The following is a 22,099-nucleotide window of genomic DNA, read 5'->3' on the forward strand; positions in this document are numbered from 1 at the left end:
TTTTTGATGAGACGAACTATTACTGTAAAACAAGGGTATTGATATTAAAAATTTATAAAACTTTCTTACTTTGAATTTGTTCGAATTTATTTTAAACCTTGGCCCAAATCAAATTTTTATACGACAACGTATCGCAAATTTTTATACGACAACGTATCCGTGCAAGAGGTGAAAAATAGTGATTGAATGTAAAAATAATGCGTTTCTACCTTAGTAGCCATAATATGAAATTCGGTCAAGTTAGTCAATGTTGGATGCATTGAGTTAAAAAAAAAAAATATTTAAACACATCTTCGGTACACAAAATATGAGAAAATTTTTAATCGATTATTTTGCAATAATGGAGAACATATAGGATGATGTTAATATTAAGTTCTTAAAATGTTAGAGAATTTTATAGTAGATTTATTTTTCAAAACATTTCAAGAAGAAATATGTACGTTCTTCGAAATCTACCTACGGCTGTATGCTGTATGCTTTACTTCCTATTCTTTTACTACTAAATATATTTTATTTATGTTTTAAAATTATTTTGTTTGCGTTTTTTTATATAAAACTACCTTGTATAAGAATGAATTGCAGTTTTGGTATTTGGTACCATTTTTATATTTTAGTTTGTTGTAATGTTTGTAATTATTTTTTTTTAATAATTTTTGTAAAAATAGATATTGGTGATGAATTATTATATTATTGTTATTATAACACGGCAATTTATTTATAAATCAACACTTCTTATTTTTATATTAATATTATATTTTTGGTTTTTATATTCTTTTTTTTTATATATTTTATTTGTAGTGTCAGGATCATGAAGTTGGTCATTTAATATTTTTGTGGAAACGAACTAGCGACCGTGGATTAGTTAGAACCTAATGATTACGAGTGCAGAGGCAACCGAAACTTCGGACAGTAATTCCTTAGGTATTCTTTGAACAGCGAATGCAGATAAAGGACTTGGAAAATTCCAAAACGTTATAACTACTGTATACCTAGTTAAAGAATGGAAATATTATAAATATTGTGTTCACACTAATACGAATCAACCATCGTATGTCCAATGTACACACTTCACCGTGTGATTTGTTTCCGCATTATCCACGTGGCAGGTAGAAACACGAAGCAAAAAAAAAACAACTGAATGATTGTAATTAATCAGAGCTTAACAATTGTTTCTACAGAATGACATCATCGAATTTCCCTAAAATTCTGGGCCACCCACAGGGTAAGATGTATGGCGCGAGTTGCACCATTTTTTTTTTGAAAGGAAGGAAGAAGGGAGGGTTTATATCAATCACTTAAAAACGATTTTTATAAACTAATTTTCAAAATTTTTTGGGTTGGTATACCCGGATAACCTTTTGGACACCGTCAAATTAAAATTTTACATTAACACTGAACATTAAATAGGGGCTTCTGGCGCAGGCTACAGGCTTAAGGAGGAGACGGTCAATGACCTGGCACCATCTTGAATTTTTTTAGAAAAAAATTACTCAAAATTACTCAACAATGCCTGTAACATATCTTTTGATTGGGGGGGGGGATATAGGTGGATTAAAGGGGGTGGTAATGCACCATCATCATTGGGCGGGGGTGATGGACACCTCTGCTAATACTTACAGGTTGCCCTGAGTCGGCCACGCGCCGTGACGTCACAACCCGCGATATGCTCGTATCGATAGCTCGAAATGCGCCGGAGCTTTATGGCGTTATAATGGCTCGAAGAGGCGGCGGAACGCGCCCTGTCGCGTAAATAACGCGCCGGGGCTGGCTGCGCCCGCCTATCGCGCGCCCGCGCTGGTTTACGACTCCGTCAAGAACTGCCCGCCCCTCGCCACGCCGCAATCTACACCGGCGAAACAAAAGCTTCTAATTAGGAGCTGTTCCCATTGTCACCGGCGACTAATTACTGAAGTGTTGAAGTGATCGGTAGTGAAGTGCGTGGTCCCGGGGGAGGAGGAGGTCTTCCCAAGTGATTGTTTACGACACGGGTAAACACCATGAGCCGGAGAAGTACGGCGATGTGAAGTTACCACGATGCGAACAGATGTGCACACAGACAGATTAATGGAGCCGTGATTATTTCGCGGATTTATCTCCCTCCAGTTTAATCTTGCACATAATTAAACTTTTTATTTTTATTTTTAGAATGCTCACTGTTCAATAACAAGGCGTGATCCTTTGGCGGGTTTCGCGTTGATTGCGCAACCACTTCGCCTGCTTGTTAAAAACTAATTCAAGGTCGTCCAGGGCGTGGTAAGAGCGCTGTAATGTTATGTTCTTAGAGTCTACTTTGCCACCCGATGAAGCAGTGCAATAATCGTGGCTCTCCTAATCCACTCTGACATTGAGACAAGAGCGAGCGCTTAGGATTGTATGTGGGAGGGGGGGGGGGGGGTAGGGGAACGGGCAAGGCAGTCAACTTCACATTTTTTCCTCGACGAAGGGCTTCGAACAAACATTTGACCAAACGTATTTTTATACTTAATATTTAGAAACAGTGATTTTTCGCGAAACAACCTGGTGGCTAACTAAAATGCATCACAACGTGTCTGCGACAGAAAATTAAAGCCTTGTGATTGGCAGCCGTCTGCAAGAGAAGTCATTTAACTCATTTGGCCGGGTCATTTAGAAAGCGTTCGCGCCTCGGTACAGAATCGCTGTGATTTTGTGTGCCGATTATGGACACTCAACCAATACACGAAACACAGATGATACTACAGTGCTTTAACATACATTTGTTATGGAAATTATTTTGTTTTCGTTGTAAATCACTGCCTCTTGCAATATTTTACCCAAAACGATGGACAAGCCATGCAAACATTATTGTGTATTACTACAAAAATGCTCGGATTAATTCCAAATAAAACTATTTAGTATCACGTTATATTGTTTTTTAAAATTACAAACGTCAAGCTCAATAGGCAAGGGTCTTGGGTTCGATTCCAACATCCCGACTTGATTAAAATTTAAGATCACAAGAGTTGGCTACAAGAGGTTTTGTGCTCACAATAATCTTGAAAATACCTTCACCTTAAGTCTTGTGCACCGCGTGAAGATGAATTTTTTAAAAATACTACAGAATCGGGTTTGTGCAAGAAATTAACTTGGAGACGACGATGGGTTATGTAATTATATTTAATATATGTAAGTAGCTCAGGAAATATTTTTAGCAATACTTAAAAAATTCTTATTCAATTATTAAGATTTTACGGTTAATATATTTTTTTAAAATTAAATTAATGTTTTTGTTACAAAATCAAAAATAATAATTACCTTTCAGGTTACTCACTTCGAAAGTTGCAAAACAAACTGTTCAGAAGCCGGAAATGAATACTTATTAACATATTCGTTCATAAAAATTAAAATATTTTTAGTAATATGTACAGGAAAAATTTATATTGGCTAAAACCAGCTTTGCAGAACATTAAAAATTTGGCTGAAAGAACCATAAAAGATACACATATAAAAATTGAACATTTTGCATTGTTTTTGATAACTTAACTTCAAATGAAATTAGTGCATTTATTGGTTCCCTCAATTTTCTCAAACCAAATTCATAATAAGCTCACGTCTAACTGCAATTATATGGGAAGGTGGTCAGACCGATGAAGGATTCAAGCCTCTATAAAATGATTGACCAACTAGCTCATTACGTACAGCGGAGCTTTCTTTTTGAAGGTTTTGCCTCCAAACGCTAAGATTCTGTTTTTTGCTATTACGCTGGCCAGAGAATGAAAAAGCTCATTAATGAAATAGTTAATAATCAAAAGGGGTGACTATAAGATTAAAATATTTAATGGCAAGATGATGATACATTACTGAATTGTTTCTTAAATAGCATCAACGTTTACTTTGGTATTATTGTGCGTAACCGCCGAAAAACAAGCATTGCGTTGATTTTCTGGATTAATTTCAGGCCAGATTTATGAAATACAACATTCATTAAAAATGAATAATGATGGCTGACTTCCACTGTCATTGTAGTAGGACACTGTTACTCTGATGATGACGAATGCAACGTCGACCGAAACGTCAGTGAAATTTTTTGACGCAGCAAAAAAATACAAGTCAAGCGACCTCACTGATTAAAATACAAATAATGTAAATAATGACGAAAATAATAACTACTTATATGGTCCTCGATATCGAAACTTATTTACACTATGTTTTATTTTGTAAAAATGGAACGGAAATATTCATGTAATATTACAGATGTTTGTAAATTTACATGGAAAAAACCTTATCACTACAAAATAGTGTGCGCAGTAATACCGGGTTCGGATATCACCCATGAATTTATTTTCCAACAGTTCAAACCATTCCCTGAATAATTTTCCAGTATTTACTGAGCACTTTGACAAGTATAATAGAAGAAAATAATGTCCAATTATTTAACATTCGACTTTCTTTTTCCCTGGTTTAAAAATAATCCTGCTTGAATGAAATATCGCAAGAAATACTCAGTATTATTATTTAGATAAACGAGTTTCATAAATGCAAAAATAACTATAGCCATGTGTTGTGCAAAAATGCAATATATTTATTGTAATATTACAAACTATTTATTAGCAATTGGTTTTCAAAGGAACCTTTGTAAAATTTAAAAAATATATATATTTTCCTCTGTGTACTGCCGGCGCACCTACCGTAAATAGGCCAGGTCGAATTCCCAGTTCTGAAAAATGCCTCTTATCTCGGCTCACCTGCCACCGTTATAAATTTATCTGCAACTTCCCCGCCGGCGCGCGGGAAAGCCAGCATACAATCGCCTGCATTAGGCTCGACGATTGTTTCCTCCCACGCGATGCCCATCGATCCGGATGAAAACTGCACATTGTATATGCGTCTGCGCGAACTTGCAGGGTTTCCCTATACAATGCGACTTGGTGTCGCGTTGCAATGTCTGCTGTGACCGTGGTCGCTGGCGCGTGAGCTAAGGGTCTTGGGTTCGATCCCTTCCCGTCAGGCATGCTCTAAAACGCATGGCCTATCAACACCTGTATTCGGCATCCGATTTTCCGCTACCCAGTAGAATAACCTTTAGGCTCCCATCTGGGTGGGCGCGCGAAATATTTTTTTTTATTATAACAGTCAATTTTACATCAAGCCTCCTTAAACGTTTATTTCAAAACACGTAATTTTTAAAGTTTAGTTTTATTTAAATTTTCATTTATAATTTTAACAATTGTTAAATTAGTGGCTTGGTTTTAAAAGTAATGTAAATATTTATTTTAAATATTATGTATTGTAAATAATTTTTTAATATTTCAACAACACTTATCATGTTTGTTTTTGTGATGCAGTATTATTGCAGGAATTTGCATGACATATAAAGGGTCTAGTTATGTTATGTTTTCTTTTACAAAGTAAGTTCTTATAGTAAGAATTTTTTTTACTGTTTACATTAAAGCTTGATTTCAAAAGATGCATGCAAATTTATTACCCAAAAAGTCGCAAGTAATATTTTCCCTCAATTCTTCAAGATAAAATAGCCCTGAAGAAAATTAAATACTGATTCTTTATACAATTTCTGGCAACAGTTACTTCCCGGGGCTTGGGGTGCCGAGTGAACTCTATCATCAATGACAAAAAAAAGTGAGCGAGTCTTTCAGTACTCGCCAATGATTAGAGACCCGAAAAATTCGCGGGTTCAATGACCTCCAGGATTGACTCCAATATCCTCTACACACTCGGGCAAATGCCAACTGTTCATTGGCTGCTGACTTGTGAGTCGTCTCGACTGGGTGGCCTGTGATTCGACACTTCAATGAGTGAGGGTCTCTAATTGGCCCTCAGTCCTCCAGATTAACAGTGAACCAATGACAGAAGCAGCACTTAGGTATAATTATTTGAATTTTAGCATAACACGAAATGAACCCGCGAATTTTTCAGGTCTCTACCAATGATGTATAACATCTAATCTCGGTATCGAGCAAATTCATATGTAACTAGTAACATGAAATCTAACGCAGAATTCTTTAATATAATGCCGAGCGTGATAAATGTACGCAATTTGTTATTTAAACTACATTTCTGCAAGCGAATCACACGTAGATTCCGCACCCGCCTAGAATTAGATGCCGGAGCAGCTACATCGACTATCGAATCATTCAATTTGCAGAGCGACATTTTAAACTAAACAATTAACGATAAAAGCGAAAAAGACTAATCCTCGGTTTTGGACATGATTTTTGTCAAGGATTTTTTTTTTTTAAATACTGCCCATCTTAAAATTCATCAAAGATGATGTTATTTTGCTTGGCTAATTTTAATTCGAGCGACCCGCCACAGACTACAGTACTGTGGTTACACATTTCCGTTCCACAGAATTACTCCTACCAAATGCCGTGAACCGAAGGCTTAGATGTTACACATCGAAACAATCGATTGCCCGGCACTTGTGTTCCAGCGCGCAAGCAGTTTGCTGAGGCGACCTCGAGGGCCGCTGAGCGGAAAGAAGAATCGACCGTGAACAATATAGCGAGGCGGATACCCATCGATCTCTCGCCGTCGGAAGAGATGGAACTGCAGGGTATCGATATCGGTACAGCTCCTACCAGAGGCGTGCGCAAACATCAAGTCATTCCTTCGTCTGCCTAGATAATCTGAACACTTTTAAATTCCTGCTGAGTGTTTTCCATATATCTCTGTCTAGAAGTCGTTTTGGTATATTAAACTACGTGTGATAGAGCACCGTCTCAAACGTCATGTTATTTTTTTTTGTCATTACTAGTATAAAATTTGTAATTCTCATTATATCACTTTTGCATGTGTTGTTCTGCTTCAACTAATTTCAATGCATAATTATTTAGTGTAATATCATGAGAGCAAAACGTCGCGTAAGTTATGATGACGAATTAAACTACACTAATTTGTTGAAAATGTTGTTGGCAGGCCAAAAAATTAAAGGGAGGTATCGAGTTAAAATCTTATAAATAGCCCTTCAATAAAATTAATGACAAAAAAAATAAACATGTCGTGAGAGACCTAGCATAAATTTGTTCAGTTGTCGAACTTTCTCGCAGAAATCTTTGGCAACACGAGAGTCTGCAATTCACTGTAAACTCTTCTGAAACACTTATTATTGTAAGAAATACATTTTTTACGTGACATCATTACTGTAGGGCGAATCAGGAACGTTCTGTATTACAGTAAGTGTATTTTCATTGGCTGAGTTGGATGCGGAGCGAAATTCTTTAGCGGGCAAGAGCCAATAAGTAAAAAACCTGTTGTAAACATGGACAAAGTGTATTGAAGTCTATCAAACGGTAAAAATTTACCCTTGATAAATCTTAGAGACCCGGAAAATTTGCGGGTTCATTTCGTGTTATGCTAAAATTCAAATAATTATACCTTAGTGCTGTTTCTGTCATTGGTTCACTGTTAATCTGAAGGACTGAGGGCCATTTAGAGACCCTCACTCATAGAAGTGTCGAATCACAGGCCACCCAGTCGAGACGACTCACAAGTCAGCAGCCAATGAACAATTGGCATTTTCCCAAGTGTGTAGAGGATATTGGAGTCTATCCTGGAGGTCATTGAACCCGCGAATTTTCCGGGTCTCTAGACCTCTAAATACAACACCACGGCAGACAACTGCTGGAGACCAGAAAAAACAACGGATTAGCTTTGTGAGAGGCTAGGTTACAAACAATTGTAAATTATTACTAATTGTGCGACCAAGTCGCAGCTTATCTAAAGGATTTACAGCCAGTGAAAATACTTTAGGCAAAAGAAGTATCCAACAGGACAATACGTCTCGCTTTTAGGTGGCACTTGCCCGAGGATATAGGAGATTGAGAAATCTATATCCTAGAGGTCATTCAACCCAAAAAAGGTTTCTATTCATTGCTACTTGATTCCCTTTATAAAAAAATCACTTTAAGGTGTTTACAATAAAAATATATTAAACGTATGTTAAAAGATAAAATGTGATTCGAATGAGTGCTAGAATGCATTATATGTAGTGTCTTAAATTTTGTTTAAAATTATGAGCTTAATTATACATAATACCACAATTATTCAAAAATAATACCTACGTATTTTGATACATACTGGTATTTATCATCACGAGAGTCCCAACTGCATAGACATGCACACATTTATGTCAGGTCGTTTACTTTACTTAAAAATACATTCATTTAAAAAAATTAAAGAACAAATATTTTTTTGAAACGGGAGGGGGGTGTTTATCCCTTAATTCGTTCGTCTCACAGGGCCTCTTCAAGTATTCTCTAGTGCCAGATATAAAGAACATAAGTCTAATGGAAACCGAGTTGACTCATGGCCTTTATACTGGACACTAAAGATTTCATATAGGGTTTGGGCAAAAGAAATCTTATATTATGTATGTTACTTGTCTCAAGTGGTACCCATTCTTCAACTGTAAATTACTTGCGAAGCATCATAATTATATAGCCTACCGGAAAATTTCGCGGATTAATTTTGCTATAACTTCAACACATGTTTATCTTCATAACACTTCATTGACTGGGCAACAGCTTAACTGGAGGACTGAGCAACAACGAAAGCACCCTCAACAAAATAAGTACCAAATCACTGTCATCTGTGTTGACAGGTCTCACAAGTCAGTAGCCAATGAGCATGTGGTCTTTGTCCGAGTGTGTAGAGGATTGTGAACTCTGTCCTAGAAGTAATCTAAATCGCAAATTTTTCCGGTCCCAAATAATGAGATGTTTGTCTGAAAACACCGACAAACACATGAAGTTGTTAACAAACGCTGTTGAACGAACAACAGTGGCGGAAGGATAAGTAGACCATTGGTAGCCTACTCCGTACTTACGATAACTGTCAAATATGAGACCCGCACGACACAGACAACCAGTGCGCGCGTCTTTGAATTCCAGCAAGGGTACTCCAGGGTAACTAGTTCCCGGCAGTTTTATGTCGTCCTAGCCGCCTTAACACGTGTACGGTGGGCGGGCAAGGCGAACAGGGTTGAAAAGGGAAGGGGGCTATTATGGCTGTCTCACCCCGGCGGGTAGGAAAGGAGGCCCATTATAAAACAACGAAGGGCAAACAGCTGATTGGTATCCAGACGAGGATAGTCACGTGCAGAAAAAAATCAGTTTCTTCAGACGGTATTCACCTAGACGTGAGTATACGTAGAGTTACGATTAATACGGGATCGATTTCACACCAGGCTGGACTCAAATCTGCCTATAACACAACCAAATCTTCTTAAGGCTCGTTTTCACACACCATGATGATTTTTTCGTCCTTTCCGTCATCACTTTTTCAATGCCATGTCTAAAATTTTAACTCCACGCCTCACTTGCATTTGTTGATATGCTACAAATATTTTTTAACAAATATTCACTTAACTTATAATATCATGGATGCAAAAAGTGTTGCAAGTGATGATAATTACAAAGACTAACGCAGACTACCTTACCTTACCTAGATGTGTTATTCCCTAATGTTTCTGTCCGGATTTTGTCACTACTCACTATTTTATTTTCCTAAAAAAATGCAAGTTTTTTCCCTTGTCTTAAGGAAATTATTTTCTTGCAGTATGAATAAAAAATAACTAAACTCGGAAAAAAAACTCATTTGTCAACCGAGGAACAAAATGTATGACAAAATGGGCCAGCAAAATTTGCGTTAGTTTGCAGTGTCAGACTAGAATCCACAATCGTGTGCGTGATCAAGTCAATGTCAAGTGCTCATTGCCTGCTGCTTCATTTTAACCTCCCTTCTGGGTCCTCTCCTAGGTGTTTTTAATTGCCTTGTAGTAGGGACTGGAAAAAATCGCTGTTTCGATTACCTTCAGGGTAGACTACACAGTCCTCAGTATACTCGGGAAAATAACGCCTGTTCATTGGCTGTTCACTTGTGAGTCATCTCAACTACTTAGTTTGCTTGTGATACCCTACTTCATTGGTTGAGCATTTCCCATTGGCCCAGAGTCGTCCAGATGAATAGTGAACCAATAACAAAAGCAGCTTTAAGGTATATGTATTGGAATCTTAGCGTATCGCGAAATGAATCCGCGAATTTTTCCGGTCTCTACCTCGTAGCCCCTCAGGGCGCAACAAACAACCTGTGGTCCAACAACCAGGGACGATCAAGCGTACGAATGTTTGCATTCTAGACTGTCGCCAGGTAACAACGCAAGTTTTGCAGGTCTGTTACGTGAGTGGTTTTAACACCAGAGATGACTGCGGTGGGTGTGGTTGAAGGTGTTGCAAGTGCATATTTTCCCACACGCCTTTACCTACCTCAATGACAGAATTATGCGATTACAAGGTCATATGAACCATTACGCTGTGAAGGTTTCCTTTCAAAACCATTGGCCAATAAATAGTTTGTAACACTGCAAGAATGATATTGTAACATTATACAACTATTGGCTATGGTTATTTTTGCACATATTAAATGGGTTTTACGACAATTGGCGTATATTTTCATATTTTAATTGACTCTTTCAAAGCATAATGTTTTTGAACCAAGCTTAAAGATAATCGATTAGTCATTAATAGGACATTATTTTGTATAGCATTATTATTAATATTCGCTGTTAATACCGGAAAGCTATTCAGGGAACGGTTTACATATATTTTTAAATATTGGAGATGTTGAGATAACAAAAATCATAAATTATCGGGTAATAATCCAGACCCAGTATTAAAGCGAAATCGTTTTCATGTAGATAAATGAACAATATTACAAATATCTGTAATTTTACACGATATTTCTGTTCCCTTAAAATTTAAAATACAGTACAATTACAGAAACATTAGGTATCGGTTGCTCGCTCGGTACTTGTCTCGGTGCGAGCAGGGTTGTGATTCTCATTGTTAAAAAATGTCACCTTAAACTAACGAAGAACACTGGTTGAAAATTGTCTAGGGATGTTCTTAAATGTATTCTCATTGTTAAAAAATGTCACCTTAAACTAACGAAGAACACTGGTTGAAAATTGTCTAGGGATGTTCTTAAATGTATCGTTCTTTTCGAAATTTACGGGTACTGAGTTTAATTACTGTAAATATAAATTAACAAGAATAATCTTGTTATGTATGCATGTAAAACATCAAATATTTGCTAAACTAATGCAAAACATTGTGAGCGAGTATTTCACCATCAATGTGCAACATCTTACATCGGTAACGAGCAAAATTTGTGTATTTACATTTTGCAAGTATACTAATAAGACGACATTCGGACATGAAATAAATCGTAGAATTCTTTAAAATAATGCCAAACTGGAAAAAAAAAAAAAAAAAAAAAGCTCATTGTGTTTTCAACTACAAATCTGGACGCTTTTCGCAGGTAGTATGCACAACCGTCACTAGAATTCTCTGCCAGAGCAGTTACGTCGACTAATGAATCATTACATTTTAAGACCGAAATTTAAACTTTAAAATAAAAGTGAATAAAGACCTGAAAAAAATACTAAACCTCGGCTTTGGACCTGATTTTTGACAAGTAATTTTACTTAAATACTGCCCATCTTGTTAAAATTCATTAAACATTAACCTATTACTATAAATATTCCTTTTGTCTTGGTGAACTTTGGTTCGCGCCATCCGCCACAGATGGCAGCACCGTGGTTACACATTTCCGTTCCATGCGACTTCCGTTCCATTCACGAAATTGCTCCCACCAAATACTGTATACTGAGAGCTAATATGTTACACATTAAAAAAAAAATATAAGTCTACTGCTAATACAATTCATCGAATACCTTAGAAGTAGAAAAAAGATTTTATGGTTTTACTTTTAGTACAATATTGTTTTTAAAACAGTGGATTTAGGTGTTATTTTAATTTAATAAAAATTAGTTGTCTGTATAGTCGGTTTACGGACGATAGTTTAATGAGACAATGTCATAACAAAACATTGATGAAATGATTGCATAATTTTATGAATAAAATTGAATCATTTTAATTGAATTATAGCTATGTTGTATAGATACAAAGAAGGAGTGAAATGAAATCGACAATTTAATTGATAAATTTAATTTTATTTGCACTCATTAATTTAAATATGTTATTACTTTAAGGAAGAGATTATTTTAACTATAACTTTTATACATGTTTGCTATTTAACTTCTTCCAATCTGTGTTATTCTGTTAAGGATAGGACGATGATAGGAAAAGTAGGAAACGAATGGGAGTGTTTCAAGTTTAATGTGCCTCGAAAAAGTCAAATCGATGGTTGTTCCAATCGAGTGGAAGAGAGATAGATGCGGCGTAACGGGACACAGCGTAATGGGACAATGTGCCTAACGGGACACTTTTTCGTGAGTGCAGCCGACGTTCATCGATTTATTAGACGTTGTCGCGTCAAAAACTATCTTCTGCGTGTGTGTGTGTGTTAACTCTGTTTATATCGAAAAACAGAACTTGAAAGTGGAATAACGAATCATTTTCTGCGGAGATTCAGCTACCTGAAATAACAAATAACTCTTCGTTTGTTAGAGGTGAATTCTTCGCTGAAACGTCCGTGCATATACCTACTGTAACTTCTAACAGTGTACAAGCGACGCGTCGGCGATAGTGGTCGTTACGTGTCGACCATGCAGCGGGGCTCCGAGTCAGACGTTTGACGGAACACAAGAGGACAGACTACACTAAGTTACGACACCAGGTCGGTACTTCGGTACCTCCCGTGTCGGTAGTTGTGATCCCGCACAGTCTTGGATGCCTTGTGCAACGTTAAAATTTTCAGAAAATACAATAACAAAAAGTGAGGGTAGTCTTTCAGTACTAGCCTGAGATGTGTAACATCCAACCTCGGGTAGCGAGCAAATCAATGTAATTATCACGTGAAAATACACTTATAATAGCTACAAAATTCCGGCCTCATACACGACATTTAACGTAGAATTGTTTAAAACGATTCCGAACGTGATAATTATAGTACGCAATATGTGTTTTCAAATACATTTCTGGATGAGAATCACCTGTACTTTCCTGACCCGCCGCTGCTGCCGGAAACATAAAGGTGGCCACGTCGATTATCGAACCATTCGATTAGCAGATGGATATTTTCTTACATAAAAAATGGCTCCGATTGAAACGAAAGAGTCTCGAAACAATAATAAAACCCGGGCTTGGACCTAATTTTCGACACGTAATTTATATTAAAATACTGCCCATCTGTTTAAAATTCACTAGACAGTTAATACTATAAATTTTCCCTTAGTCTTTGTAAACTTTGGTACTCGTCATCCTCCGCAGATAGCAGCACCGTCGCTCTCAACTTTTTGGTAACATATTTCCGTCGCATTTCTTCCTGTTACACATCTCCGTTGCACTCAACAAATGCCGTATAGACCTACCGAGAGCTAAGATGTTAAACATCAAGAATTCTAACGACATTTCTGGAATAAGTTAGACAGTAGACAAATAAAAGTGGATGGGTGTTGGAGAGGAAATTGCCGTAGCATTAAAGTAAGGAATCTATGCAACCATTTTTTTTCCTGGAGGGATTTGGGGATAGGTAGGATGTAAATCCGCAATCTGGTTGGCCGGAAAAGGATTCTTACCCGTGTGTTTTGGAATGCGAGTCAATGTTTTTATGGTTGCAAAACCTCGCTCCAATATGTTTGGAAATTAAGAAAACTTTTTTTTCATAAAGCTGCCTTTATTTTCCTTTCACAATATTTTTTAAGTCGTCAGGAGGATAATGTAGGTAGTAGAACTAGTACTATTGAAAACCTGCTTCGTAGTTGGACTATTTTATCACAGCTAAATACAAGGGAAGACACTATTTTTTGCATTTTGTTTGAAAAGCCTACACCACTATGTCCGTTTGTACCTGTACCTGCTAGGTACCACCATTTTTTTTTGTTGATGCTGTTATGGAACGAGGTAAAAAATTGAATCTGTGAGTGATTGTACTAACCAACACCTCAAAAAAACATATTTTGCTCGCTGTGCTACTGGAAAAACAAAAAAAAAAATGTCACAATATCTTACTTTAAATTTAAATAAAATTCGATTTTGGAAAATCACTGATTACCTATAGTTAGTCTAATACTGCATTATGCTTCTGCAAAACCGTTTAATATATTTTAATGCTTAAAAAATCCTGCTAATTTAATATATTTACGTTGAGAACCTTTAAAACGGACTACTTTGGTTAGTAAACTAGCAAATATGTAGATTATTAAACCCTGAATATGTTAAAAAAAATATGTTACGGCATAACAAAGGAATAATAATATATTTCCCTAAATATTTATATGACTGCTACTAAAGCCTTTTTTCAAATTGGATTTATTATATTAACCAACCTACAAGTATGTGAGTGTGTTACTCTAATAAAAATTTCCCATTAAAAATACAAAAACTCTTCTTAAAAATTACCCAAAAATATTCGTATATGTGTGTGTGTTAACACTTACGGACACATACATTTAGGCCTTTATTCATGATCGGGTGAACATACCGCTGTATTAAAAAACGAAAGAACAATGCTGTTATTTTTTAGGCGCACACTTTGTCAACGAGTGAGTAAAATCTACTGCACTTTCCTACAGACAAAACTATATGTTAGTTAAAAACTACAGTAACTTTCTTCCAGGGTTACTGATGTTAATGCTTACGTCCTTTTTTTTTTTGCGAACCTACAAGATAATTTCGTTTTTTTACCAAGTTGGTTTGTTGTGATTGAAACCGCCACACCCGCCTCGGAGCCAGCGTTCAGAGCTGTTCCTAGTTGTCCCTAACTGTCCCTAGCTGTCCCTAGCTGTCCCTGCAGTCCGCCGCGGACCAGATGAGCACTGCTTCACACCGGCGGGACAAAGAGGGAGGCTGGCATTAGTCGGTCCGCGCCGAGCAGGTATTATCGACTTTTACCGCCACGGGGCAGGGAAAAAATCTCTCCGTAAATCAAGCATTGCGCCAATAAATACGTGGGATCGTCCTACATTTGATACGTCCTCCGCGCCAACCAAGTCGCAGTTCCCTTTCAAACAAACTTACTTTTTAAAAAAGGTTTAGTATGTAGCTGCCGCATATCTGAGCAAGTTAAAACAATTATACTCACAAAATAATTACATACAATTTTCTGTTATTGCAATTAAAACTATAAAAAAAATTAAACGATAAATTTACAAATTTTATTTTAAGGTTGAATTAATTATTTTGCAATGTCTGCAATTACGTATATAGGCAAACTTTTGTTTTAGATTACCATGTGTGTGTCTTTATTACAACAGAATAAATTTTAACTTGAGACAGAGTAAGAATTTTTGTGATTTTTTGTATCTTAAACAAATACCATACTATGTTTTCGGACATTTCCTCAGCTAATATTATTTTTTTTAAAGTTTATTTACGTTTTGGATACTAAATTTTCGCCTTAGTTTCAGTGCAAGGTAAGAAATTACTGGAATTTTGAAGATATTTAACAAGGCTTTACGTGTTGTATTAATAAATCTTTGTACTTACTCTATTTATCTTTATGATGAATTAAAACATTTTTGTACATTCACAAAAGCCTACCCTTAAAAACATCTGTTCAATTTACAAAAAATATATAGTGAAATAGCAGTTATGTGTTTAGTTATTACCTATGTTCGCATTTGTTGCTTATTGTTTACCTACATAGGATATTGATAATAAATTGACATACTTATAAATCAATAGTAGGCCTACTCAAAGCTTTGAACACTTGAAATATTTCTACAATATAAAGTACTGAATAAAAAAGGGAATAACTTTAAATATACAGAAATAAGTCAATAATAAGTAAGAAATATACTAACAATAGGTAAAATTAAAAATGAATTAAATTGTTTGAACTTAACTTCCCTCATGGATATTGGTTATGGATTTGAAATGTAGAGTTCTTTCATTCTCAATCTTACATGTTTTTCGCGTAATAGGCCTACAATTTAGGCACCGCATTATATTAGTCATTTCCTGTTTTAATGTAAATGAATTGTGTATATATTAGTAACGAACGCTTAAGGCTTAACAGATGATGCAAATGTACACAATTTTACGATTCTTTGGTTTACAAGTGATCATAACGGTCACATTTGTTTTACTTGTAGATATTTTGATTAAAATCCAAATAATAAATTTCTGTAGGATTATTTTATATTCTTACCTACACAAAGAAATTTTTTTCCACAATAAATAGCTAAAAAAACTTTCCTCGAAATAAATTTTCTTGTGTAACACAATTAAAATTGGTATTTATATAAAGCATATTTTCTTTATAGGAAAATATAGGAAGCTTTTTTTAAAAGACTCAGCAAGAGGTAGATTAGTCACCTTTTTAAAATTGGTTTACAACTATTCACGCATATTGAACTGAAATAATCATGTAAAAATTACAGATAGGCCTATTTGTAAATTTGAACATTTATCAGAAATAAACTGTATCGCTAACGCAAAAAAAAAAAAAAAGTTTGCAGTAATACTGGTTTCGGATTCTTGTCCGGACATTTATGGTTTGTGCTGTCTCAGTTAACTACAATTATTAAAGTTATTTGAAAACCGTTTACTAAATAACTGTATAACTGCGCACATTAACTAGCATAATATATATGCACCAATTTTTGAAAGCGCTAAAAGAAAACTAAGGATTATATCCAAAAAGTACACCTACGCAAAAATATCCATTTGAAATGTGTTGTACAAATAACTTATATAACATTTTTCTTTTAGTATTACAAACCATTTCTCTTGGCAACTGGTTTCCAAAGAAATATTTTGTAAAAGTAAAAAAATAAATTTTCTTATAAAATACACGAGAAAAAGACAGGTTGTGATACAGTTTTCACTAAGAAAAATAATTTTCTTTTGTTAGACATATCACACCTTAGATTATTTAGACAATATCCTTTACAATAATAAAGCTTGATTTTAGTTAGTAGGCTACTTGTCGTTATTAATTTTCCTGTAAGTATACCTACCTATACTCTAAATTTTAAATTATTTAATTCATTCCATTGCATGCATTTAAGTGACTGTCAAGTGATCTATCCGACTGACGATGATAATTCATTAAATTCCATCACTTTCATTAAATATTCACAGTGAAATTCGATGGATTACCAATAAAAAATTCCCGTGCAGAAATTTTAAACACTTACTTTTAAATTTTATTGATTTTAGTAACTGATTAAAACTTTTAGAGTTTAGAAAATATACCTATTGCAAAAAATTACATTTCAAACTTATTTAAAAAGCAACTTCATTTTAATTTAAATTGTAGTGTTTAATATTTTAAATATGGAGGTTTGTAGAAGTAAAAGATGACATCAACAAACAATTTAACACATTGTAATACCTTTTCACGTGTTCAACGGACAGCTAGACCCACAATGCACTCTGTGAAAGATAAGTTGTCACTTTTTGACAGGTGGTGACATTGACAGGTGAACATTGTGACGCAAATAAAACACCGAACACCGTCTAGACCAGCTGCTAATCTATCAATATTTACATTGTATATTTTAAGAGATTTAATACTCAGATTTAAGGCCTGAATACACTCTGAGCGATGGTAAAAAAAAAAATTCTTTTTTTTTTTTTGTAGAGAAGAGAGTAGCTATTTTCACGAGCCAGAAACCTAGAGTAATAATAATAAAAATAACATGTGCGCAGGAATGGCGGGGCGGGGAAAAAGGTCACGTGAATGTCAATGAACCCTCCCTCTGGCTGCGGGCTTTGGAATTTTGGCGCCACAGTTAGGGTCCGCTGGGCCGGCCCCGGAGGGGGGGGGGGGGTGTCAGGGGTTGCGAAGGGGAGAGAACAGGACCGGAAAGAGAACGGCGAAGAGCAGGAAGTGCGAGGGAAACAGGGTGCGTGGTTGTTCCAGGAGTCATCCCCCACTATCGCGGCCGCCCCTTCGGCTACCAACCCTTCTGAATCAGAGGGCGAGCCGGATGCGAGAGGGACGTGGCGACAATGCCGGAAAGATTGCCGGGGAAAAGGGGCAGGTTTGGGGGGTGGGCGCCCCTCACGCCGAATTAACCACGGCACCTTGCTAACCCACTGACCCAGCACGGGGCTCGCCAGGAGACAAGAGCTCTCGTGGGGAACAGCAGCGCCTATCTAGTGGCCAAAAACTGCATTTCTCGTTCACGTTCCATTCCAGAAGGAACAAGCACACAAGGCAAAAATCTTTTACTCACATGAGAAAGTTTTGTTTGTTTTAGGTGCTATACTACACTGTTATGTAATAAAGAAATTATTTGGGAAAAAAATCGCAAAAATAATATAATTTATACAAACATAACATAACGATTTTGAAACACAATTCTTTGCACTATACCTATTTATCGAATAGTTATCTGCGCAAGCAGATTATGGTTATCTTAACACCATAGGCCGAAGTTTTGCTTGGCCCACAGAAACTTCAGATGTGATGATTTACGATTTATTGTAGCTAAATAATTTCATCGTAAAAGGCACAAACATTTTCCCACGTGTTGATAGTTATTCTGCCGTCAAGTAATAAAATATCTGTCTCACAGCATGTACAACTACAATAAAATCAAATTTATTACAGAATTACAATACGCAACATGTATTTGACATAAAAAAAGTAGGTATATGAAATAACTACATGCATTTATCTTACTTATAATAGGCTTCGAGAAGATGTAGGTACGTGTCCACCAAATTTATTTATTTACCGGCTACGAAATATTTTTACCATCGCACTTGTTTGACTTATGAAAAATATCTGGTTTGTTGCAGAATATTAGTAGTTTGCCTGAAGATAACTATGCCGTATTAAAATAATTTTACCTAACCCTAAAAAAAAGATGAATTTTTACTGTTTTACCAAATAAATTCACCCAAAATTTTATTTTCCATAGATATCTTTCTCTCGCAATTAGGCCTAAGCATATATTTCCTTGCACACTAACATTAAAAATGAAATAAATTAAATGATTAGAAAACTTTTAAAAAATTATAGACCTACTACCTCTGGGATCTTAAGTAACTAGGTGATAATTTAATCGAATTTGGCAGCACAAAATACATTTAAAGCGAACATAGAACCTGTTGTAGTTACTTTACGGCAAAAAAACTTAACTGATTTTAAGGTTGGTTTAAAATAATTTTTAGTTTATTTAATTATTTAATTGTATTTCAAGAAAATGTTGGCATAAGTAAATTTTATTTTCACAAAACACTAACTACTAAATCACAACGATTTAGATCTACACTACTTCGCGAATACTCTTACCAGCAATTCCGTCTAAGTTTGTTATGTGTATCTAAGACGTTTGGTAACTGAATAATTTTTAGATAATTTGCATCATTTAATTCAGCATGTTTGGCAAAGTCATTGAGAAATCAAGGTGGTATTGACGAAGAAATATTTTTCAAACAGAGCACCTGTTTACAATATAATCTCGGACGCCTAACTATAATTACTAAATCAAAGCTCCTAGCACAGCTAAACAAGTTTGAATGTTTTAACATGTATTATTAAATCATTTTATGACATACGTTGTATTTCAGTTATGTAATTATAGGTGAGTTACTGAGATGATATGTTTAAATAAAATAATTACAATTAACATCTAATCAAATTAAAACATCAGTTCATACTTAATATTTCAAAAAATATATATTTTGGCAACTAAGGTTTACAAATAAATAATAGTATGTAATTTACGTGTGGAGGCAATGAATGAATTTGGCAAACATTGTGTGGGAAGTTAAGAAGTCGCGGTGAATTCGAGTGTTGTTTACGACCAGTTTACTTTCAGACGGAGCTCTTTACTGCCCCGTCTTCGCACCTCGCGCGTAACAGGTGATTTTCACTGTGTTTTAATTATCGCGCCACAAATGTGATAATCATCTCCAGCCGACTTGTTAGCACCGCTCCCGGAACACTCCGGCAGCTTTGATGGCCCATTGCCGCGGCTATTCCCGCGAGTCCATAAACTGCTTCTTTTTTTTTTTTTGAGGGGTTCGTTTACGATCTCGTCGGAGGCCTTGCCCCCCAGCCGGCTCGTAAAACACAAAAGGGCCCTGGCCGCCCCCTTCGCAAGGGGTGGGGGGTGGGCTCGCGTGAATGACCCCGCGGTGAAAACAGCCCTCAGACACGCCCGATTGTCGTCAGCCCAGCTTCCGGGGGCGCCTGAAGTGTTCTGGCACTCCGACACCGATCTCGAATTTCCATGTCACGACTTTACATGCCATTAAAACTTCTTTATCCGTAGCTTATCATAGTTTACTAAAATAGCATAGCTACTGCAGTGCTATAGATAACTGAAAATTTTTGAACCACAAATAAAATATACTAAATATTTATTTTCTAAACGTATAAAATTATATTAGAAAATTTCATTTCGTCGATAGAGAGTAGCAACATGTTTACTGGGCTGGGAGCGCAATAAAACACGTCCCTATAACTATACTTACTGAAAATCAGTACGTATGTAATAAACAACTATCACTAAATAGTCTGCACGGCTTCGCCATGTTTTAGCATTATTTTTTTTTACATTTCCCCTGCATGTTTACGACTACGTGCTACATACACGACGCCTATAGGTAAAGGCAACAGAGGCGGCAGGTGGCCGACTGACCTGCTATGGCCATCCACGGGTAGAAGGTGTGGTTGGCGGGCTGCTGGTGCAGCTGCGTGGCCACGGGCGGCTGGCTGGGCGCGGAGTTGAGCGAGCACGTGTTCCACGAGGCCAGCGCCGCCGCCGTGGTCCTGCCCCCCGCCGCCGCCGGCGCGCCCGGGCTGGACGCCGGGTCGCCGCCCACCAGCCCCACGGAGGCGGCGCCGTAGCCGGCGACGCGCGAGTCGGGCGTGCAGGCGGCGGGCCGCACCACGGGGCCGCCGCCGCCCCCGGCGCCGTTGGGCCACGCCTCCTTCACGGCGGCGGCGGCGGCGGCGGCGTAGCCGTTCTGCTGGTCGGGCGTCTTGGAGCAGTCGGGCTTGCCGTAGCCGCCCCCGGGCGCGGCGCCGCCCTGGTTGTCGACGCCCGAGGACGAGTAGAGCTTGCAGGCGGCCGCCACCGAGGCGTCGTAGGGCGAGTCCTGCGGCGGGCGGGCCTGGTGCAGCGAGTGGTGGTGGTGCTGCGACGAGGCGTAGGGCGACATGCCCAGGCCCAGCGGGAAGCGGTAGGCCTGGTCGTGGTGGTGCGTGGCCGCCGCCGCGCCCTGGTGGTGGTGCCCGCCGTAGAAGCCGCTCTGCTCGAAGTACGAGTTCATCTCGGAGCTCGCGCCTGTCCGACTGTCCCGAGCACTCAGTCACTGCGCGGGGCTACCCCATCCGCAGTCCTTCCTTCCCTTCGCTTCTCGCTCGCCCGCCGGCTTTTACGACGCTATAACCCGCTCCCGCCGAGACAGCGCGAGAGAGACGGAGCGAAAACAATCTTTTACGACACTTTAAACGCCTCTCTCGCCGCCGAGCAGCCAATAATACAGCAGTAAAGATACCCTGCACTCACCCACAGACAGCCTTTATCTTGCGATTAGATTCAACCAAAAAAAAAAAAAGTCCCGAGAACAGTTTTATTTTTATTACTACAGCTGCAACACGATCGAGGAAAACATGTTCTTGTCTTTTAACTCATCAGGAAAAAAAATTAAATTAAAAACAATATCACGTAGCACCTCTTCCGGGTAGAATTGTCATTTTGATGAGTCCCTTGCAGACGTTGCGAAACTGTAAACCTTGCCTTAATTTTTGTTTTTATCAATTAATAACAGGAAATAAAAAATTATGAGAATTAAATAAAAAGGGTTATGATGGCGATGACTAGTTTGCGTGAGCGCGGGGTGAAGAGGGCGAGGCGATAACCGTGACGGAGGATCGCGACGACAGCCGAGACGCGTGGCCAGACCTCAGAGCGCCGCACTTGCTATCGCAGCGCCCGACTATCACCGACTGCACCGGCCCGCGCGGCGTGCTCCGATCAAAGAGCCCCCCCCCCCCCCCGGCCAACCCTCTCCCCCCCCACTCTTTGAGGCACCGCTCGCGCCAGACGAGTAAACATTCAAGGCCCACCCCGAGCTCCCGCGAAGGGGGGAGGGGTGTTTAAGGGGCGTAAAGCTCTATCCGGGTCCTCGCGCGCGCGCGCCGGTGTCTGTCTCTGCGTGCGCGCGCCGCGGGGAAGCTAGTGCCGCGAAGA

At 37.9% G+C, this 22,099-nt stretch overlaps 1 protein-coding gene across 2 annotated transcripts in view; it reads right to left on the reverse strand.

Moving 5' to 3' along the window:
• The window catches only part of LOC134535514 (homeotic protein ultrabithorax-like), a 788,056-nt gene extending 766,216 nt beyond the window's left edge, over positions 1-21,840 (reverse strand). For both annotated transcript variants that reach the window (XM_063374651.1, XM_063374652.1), the window contains exon 1: positions 20,543-21,840. In XM_063374651.1, the coding sequence (XP_063230721.1) occupies positions 20,543-21,176 (634 nt within the window). In that variant the 5' untranslated portion in view covers positions 21,177-21,840. The remainder of the gene's footprint in view (positions 1-20,542) is intronic.
• Positions 21,841-22,099: the final 259 nt, after the last annotated feature.

This window comes from Bacillus rossius, chromosome 8, assembly GCF_032445375.1.
Source record: "Bacillus rossius redtenbacheri isolate Brsri chromosome 8, Brsri_v3, whole genome shotgun sequence".
Classification (NCBI taxonomy): domain Eukaryota; kingdom Metazoa; phylum Arthropoda; class Insecta; order Phasmatodea; family Bacillidae; genus Bacillus; species Bacillus rossius.